This window comes from Galeopterus variegatus, unplaced genomic scaffold (genome assembly GCF_000696425.1).
Source record: "Galeopterus variegatus unplaced genomic scaffold, G_variegatus-3.0.2 Scaffold0, whole genome shotgun sequence".
NCBI classification, from domain to species: Eukaryota; Metazoa; Chordata; class Mammalia; order Dermoptera; family Cynocephalidae; genus Galeopterus; species Galeopterus variegatus.
Genome location: NW_007726111.1, coordinates 1,858,069 through 1,865,089, shown reverse-complemented (window position 1 = coordinate 1,865,089; position 7,021 = coordinate 1,858,069). Strand labels below are relative to the sequence as shown.

The 7,021-nt window shown below is 34.2% G+C and overlaps 1 protein-coding gene across 3 annotated transcripts in view; it reads right to left on the bottom strand.

The window, feature by feature from the left end:
• The window catches only part of PCLO (piccolo presynaptic cytomatrix protein), a 421,017-nt gene that overhangs the window by 191,841 nt on the left and 222,155 nt on the right, over positions 1-7,021 (bottom strand). For all 3 annotated transcript variants that reach the window (XM_008589167.1, XM_008563007.1, XM_008566033.1), the window contains exon 7: positions 2,799-4,974. In XM_008589167.1, coding sequence (XP_008587389.1) covers positions 2,799-4,974 — 2,176 coding nt within the window. The remainder of the gene's footprint in view (positions 1-2,798; positions 4,975-7,021) is intronic.

Genomic DNA, 7,021 nt, shown 5'->3' with positions numbered 1-7,021 from the left:
GGGAGGGAAAGAAAGAAAGAAAGAAAGAAAGAAAGAAAGAAAGAAAGAAAGAAAGAAAGAAAGAAAGAAAGAAAGAAAGAAAGAGAAAGAAAGAAAGAAAGAAAAACAACAATCACAATAATTTGTTGAACTTTCAAAAGGAGAGAACAGAACTGAAGCCACCAGAGTAGGGAAAGGGGGAGGGGAAGAGGGAGTTAGCAAGAAATTGGCAAAGGGCCACGAAAAATAATTACACGTGTAATGATAAATACAATAATTATCCTGATTGGAGAATCACATACTGCACACAGGTATTGATATTCAACCTTTTACCCCACAGATATGTACAATCAATTATCTTTCAATAAAAACAAAAAAGCAAAAAAATCCCTTCAAGTTATCTTAAGTATCATTCAAATACAGATAGAGCATATATTTGCAAAACATCCATTTAAACAACCTTAACACTCATAAATGTTAAGAGTTAGGTATTGGAAAAAATACTTTCTACTTTTTTGCTTAGATACCCAAGGAATCCAATATTTAAAAAGAAAAAAAGTAGGCCATTGCTCACTAGAAAAAAGTAATATGTTTATGTGATATAAAAGCAAAGAAAAGTATATTTTACTGCATATATCTTTGAAAGGTAATCACTACAATTCACATATATAATATTACATATATATTTAAATTTGTTATAGTTGTTTGTCTAATTCTATATCGACGATCTTTATGAATCATTTTCTTGTCTGCTCAATTTTTAAATATAATTTTGGTTTAATTTCACTTAAATTGTTTACTTCTTTGCTATTAATCTTTTTACACACTTCATAATTTTGTATGCTGCACGAAGTCTTGTCTACTTTATCAAACAATTTTTTCATAGTCTTTGATGATTATGAGTATACATGACCAAACATATAAATAAGAAATAAAACATTGAGTTATTTTCATATGGTTGTATGTAAATAAATGCCACATATTGGGATGTCTAGAAACATCTATATATCTGGCAACATGCTGACAAAACATCTGTGATAAATATATGAATTTGCCAAATTCTTTCCAGATATATGCTCATCACGTACACACAGACTTTAGGATTTAGCTATGCCACACACCCTCTAGAGTTTTTGTTTATTTTGTTATTTTGCAGATATAACTATTGAAGAGCTTTTTCCACTCTTCTATAACAGACATTTTATAGGTGTAAAATGTGTATAAAATGTGGATTATAAAAAAAGTTAAAAAAGTTAAAGACTTTCCACATAATATCACAAACCTTGTTTAACTATGTAGATTCATTCAAAAAATTCACTTAAAAAATACACAAATTGAGTGTTTTATTTAATTGACTAATGGTCAATCCAATAGCCTGTAGAGAGGAAAACAAATCAGAAAGTGACTAGTCTATTGGAATTTCACAAGGAAAAGCAGTTTGTTCTTATTCCGATCCAGTGATTACTCTAGTTCCATTAAATATCTACATTTAAATTTCTAAAATCGTATCTGTGTCTAGATACAGAAGTAGAAAAAAATCCTTTTCATGAAAACAAATATTTTTTTGCAAGTCCTCAAGAAAGATGTTAGATTTGAAAGGGGAGATGTTCACGTTAGCTTAGTTCTTTGGAGTCTCAAAAGGCATGGAGTAACAATGATTTTATTTGATCAGAAATATTTTATTTTCAGGATTCAAACCACACCTACATTCAAATGTCAACTACAGAGGGGGGCAAAAAAAAAAAAAAAAAAGAACCAAGAGTCATGAATCCTCTTGGTATGGGTGAGGCTTTTCACACTCCTGTACAACTTTTCCCTCATCTTCAAAATTAGACTTGGGCTAGATATTTTTCTAAAACCTTATGGTTCTATATAATTAAACAAACAAAGAGAAAAACTACTTTAAACTAGTTTTTAGTTAAGTGTGTACTTGTCTTGAAGCACTTGTTCAATATGAAAACTAGCAAAACAATTTAGGGAAAATATGTGGAATGATACAAAAAGCAAAGCCAAGGAAAAGGTTAAATGGATATACCAGGAAGTCTTGAACTCCAAATAGCTAAAATCGCAAAACCAGGTCACAAATTTTTGATTTTAAATCGAAACAATGCTTTATACAAACTCACAATATTATTTACTTTCAGTATTTTTGTGTTAATCCTTCTTGCATGTAAGCAAAATGTACAAATTTGTCAATAACACTATCATTCATAATGAGAGAGAAAGAAAAAATAGAAGCCTTTTATTTAAAGAGAATTATAAAATTCTCCATTATACTAACATCAGGACTTATGCAAAAGTTCTCAAAAAGAGAATAGCCTCTGAACTAAGGAACACTAATCTCATAAAAATGACAAATCTCTATTACAAAGTCTAGCAGAATAGTACTTAATGGCTTTAAACCTGAATAATTTTACAAACTGAAAGAAACTGAAACAGACCAATAACTTTTAAAATGCATTTTAAAAAATAAAAGAAACATACAATGAAAAACTTTTCAACTATAGATATAAAGAATGACCATATTTTATTGACAGAATTATCTGAAAACGGTTTTAGAAAAGCAGACAACAAACAAATCAAGCAAACAATCAAGAAACAGAACAATAAAAGAATAAGCTAAAAATAAATAAAGAAAAGCATGCTACAAAATCTATACACAAGATAAAATTTCCATTTACAATAAATAAAATTGAAGTAAACATGCAAAAGACGCACCAAGAAAAGTAGAATACATCCTTGGAGACGGAAAATTAAACATGCAGAAAAATAAGAGTTTAAGTTTTGAGAGCAACAGGGTAGTTTGAGGCCCAATTTACCTTCACTGTCTGACATGGCATGTTGGAAGTCATCCATGATGAATGCTATGTCACGGTCATAGCCTCGAGTCCGTGATTCTTCTCTCATGTGTTGCTGAACTTCAGGCAATGAGTGACTTGATCCAAACTGATCCCTGGTGTCTGCAGATATTGGTGGCAGGGGTCCAGCTGCAGCCCTGGCCATTCCCATTGGCTGGCCAACAGGACTGAGTGGACTTTCTTCTTCAGAATTCTGGGCCACAATTGGTATTCTTCCTCTACTCTGGCTAATTGGCAAACTGGTAGGCTTAGTTCTGGCAGAGGATGATGCATGACTAAAAGAAACATCTAGAGCTTCAGCTTCTTGAGCTTTCAGTCTTAGGGAAGAGCTGGAAGAATCTCTTTTAATTGATAAATCAAGCCCATAGACAGAGGAGGGTCTGGAGGAAGGTCTGGACCTGCTGCCACTACTGTATGGCTTATCTGCTTCATCCTGCAGAGCTGATCGTATGGTATTTCCTAATGTGCCCAGAGATGATCCCATAAACTTTTGTTGGTCTGTAATATTTTTTCTGAGGCCAAAAGTGATGTCGTCTTGAAGAAGTCTTGCCCTGGAAGAAATGCCACCAATAGAAGAAGTGCTAGAAGTCATATAGCTCGAATAATCAGGCTCAAGGTCTCTACTTTCCTGAATAGGTGAAAATTTTGACATTTTAGGGTCAATCAGTGATTTCTTGTGCTTTGATTGCTTTTGATAAAGTATGGCTGCTGGTAATTGTTTTGCTGCTTGTTTTTCCAGTGTGAGTCTACTGATGCTATACTTCTCAGACTTTGGAAAATGTCTATAGCTAGTATCGGCATGGTAATAATGCGAAAGACCAGCAAGGTGATCTAAGCTCTCTGTGCCTCTACGGAATTCTTGTTTAATCTGATGTTTCAGAAGCTTTAACTCATAAGGCTCCTCCATTGGGTCTTCCTCTGCTTTTACATAACTGTGCAATCGGGAGGAAGTCTGTAAAGGTGCTAGGAAATCTGTCACTTCTTGAGACCTACGTGTCTCAGTGGTTCGAAGGAGACGGTCTGTTTTTGACAGATCCTTTTCGTGAAGGCTAAATGTGGTGCTTAATGCTGCTGTTCCTTTTGTGATCTCCCCAATTTCATCAATTAGGACATAATTTCGTGGAGTGTGATGGTCAATATCTGCATAGAAAGAATCTGCAGATATGCTTGATATTGGGCTGCTTGCTATACTGCTTCTTTCTTCCAAACCTATTCTCAAGTCTAAACTATTGTACTTACTACCAAGATGGGAAACAGCGTATGTATTATCAGTAGAAACAGGTGCTATCATCAGGGGTTGGTTGCGAATCACTTCATAGTTTGAAGTTATCTTGGGCTCCAAATATAATGTAGTTTGCCGTGGCTTCTGTTGTATCACCATCATCTGTGATGGTAACTGGTAAGAAGGCTGTGGCGTTGGTGTAGGTTGAGCTTGTGGTGTGAATGACATTGTCGCCACAGCTTGGAATGTTGGCTGAGTCTGATAAGGTGAAACTTGCTGATGGTACAAAGTTTGTTGCTGAAAATGGGACTGTTGGGTGTAGGGGGTGGGAGCTTGGGTAGGAAGAGCAGGGGAAGAGTATTGGTATTGTGTGTAAGGACTTGTAGGAGGAACTAGCTGAGATTCTGTTTGGGTTTGTGGTGGTATAAACTGGCTGAATTCAGTTTGGGGAGCAGTCCTTGGTCGCTCAATGCCATGCTGACTTTCTATTCGGGTTGGTCTGGTGCTGCTCACTTCGCTGTCAGACATGTAATCACGATCCTCAGCTACACCTTGGAGGTAGGCTCGCTCTCTCTTTTCTCTCTCTTTTAATAATGCCTCTTTCCTCCTGTTAATTCCCATTTCCAGGTACCGTAGCTTGGCATCAATCTCCTTTTCTTCCTCATCAAGTTCTGCTTGTTTCTTTCTAAGCTTTGCAGACTCCCTTTCCACAAGGTCAAGCTCTCTGTCTATGTCCTGGAGAATCTTGGCTCGTGCCATTGTGTTGGTTCTGCAGATTCTTCTCCTGGAAACTGAGCCCATTGTGCTGTATGTCGGCTGAGTTCCCGTGGAAGTCTCCTCAGGAGGTGGATTTGGCAGAGTTCTCTTGACTTTTTTCTGTGTGCCAGAGGGTGTCATGGTTTGAGAACTTTTTGTCTATAATCAAGTAAACAAAATATAGTACTTTATTATCAAGAAAAAACAAAGACCAAAAAAACTTTAATAATTTACACTTACGTAAAAATGATTTTATATCTTTTAGCTATCACAGCACAGCATAATAAAATTACAAATTTACATACAATTTCAAGTATTGGTCACAAATTCAATTAATTGGAAAGGAAAATTTTCCTTTCTTGGTAAACTGGTTATTTATTATTCTAAATCCTGTAACATTAGAAGTGAATTTTGAAATCAAGTAACAAACAAATTGCTTATGTAGGCTTATATTTTAGTTAAACTCTTAGGAGAACTCTAAAAATCTCATTTCTATGTAGATAAATATACATAAGATTATTTACTAAATCTGTTCCCAGAGTATTTCTGCTAACCATCTAAAATTTAAGTTACATTTGTTGAAGATGTTTGTTTACCATATTAAACTTGATATTGCACCTGTCTCTCCATTCTTACTTTACCCCCTGGAGTGGCTTCCAAACATTTTTGAGTCCTGAGAAACTAAGTAATGAGTTGCACAGACAGTTTAAAATCTCTGTTCTAAAGAAAAGTTTTCTAGCATATGTGGGGTGCCCACTGAGAAGCCATTAGAGGGTCAAAGATACCATTAACGGATAGTTGAGAGTAATCCAGAAAGAATCATCTTTGGTTAAATCTTAAATATGTTCATTCATGCATTTCCCTTCACAGCATACTATTTTCTTTCTCTTGTTTCTAGAATACAAAAAGCCATTCAATTCACTTAGACAAATATTTATTAACTGCTTTCTCTGTCCAAAGCACTATGCTAGGCACATTTATATGTAGAGAACCCAAGCTATAGAACCATTAAAAAGCCATAGATTTTAATTTGTGTGTGTGTGTGTGTGTGTGTGTGTGTGTATGTGTGTACTTTGTTTTAGGATTGATTAGTATCACTTAAGAGGAAAAATATATAACAGAAAATTTGAAGTATCAGTGACTTCCGATTTATAATTTAGAAAGAACTGACTTTCAAGGCCATAAAAACCTTTTAAACTGGGTATTTAACTCTAATGAAATCAATATATTATAAAATAATAGAATTCAGAACTCCAAAACAGAGAATAAAAACAAAGCAATATAATTGCTTAGAAAAGATCAAGAGTTGTATAAAAGAAAGCTCATCATGATTAAAAGTGATGTAGTTGCGAAACATGATTAAAGGTGACAAGACAACAGTCTAGAAAAAAACCATAGTGTTTAATAAGGTTTTCCATGTTGACCTACTTGGCAAAAGTGGTTTTTGCATAGATCTGATGCCCTTAATGTAAAAAAAAAAATTACTAAATGTACTGCATATATAAATTTAAAATACTTAAAAATATCTATGCAAATAGCAAACAAAGGGAAAGGAACAGAAAGTACTAACAAGAAAATGAAGTTGAAGGAGGACTGGAACAATAGCTAGATTGCAATACAATGGAAGTAATTGGGATAATAAGCAAATAACTTCCATGATAAGTTTTGTTGCCCAAAGTTATTTTAAACAATGTTTTCTTCAGAGGAGCCCATGTATATTATGCAACTTAGAGGGCAAATGAAAGGAATTTTTGCTTATTCTGAGGAGTCAGAAATATTAATAAAAATAAAAATAGCTAAAGTGTGTGGACACACTATCCTAAGGACTCTGAATATATGTAATGTGCATTATCTTATTGTCAAAATAATCAAAGATCAGTTTAATAATGAGAAAATGATATCTTTTTTCCCCCCCCCCAAATTTGAACAAGCTGAAAAATACATAGGGCTATAGTTTAAAGTCACAAATATCAGATCAGCATTATCCATTGTTTGGCATATATAACAAACATGGAAAATTCAATTTACTAATTTATTGAAACAGTTGCTAGCTAGGTGTAATTCTAAATAGCTTTGTTCTAGTTACTAAAGGCACAGAGCTAATGGGCATGAGATAGAATGAACCTAGATCATGCCCACAAAGAACTCATAAATCAAAAATATTTTTTAAGAGGTTGTTCTATGAAGAAACTACCTCAGTCTTTTG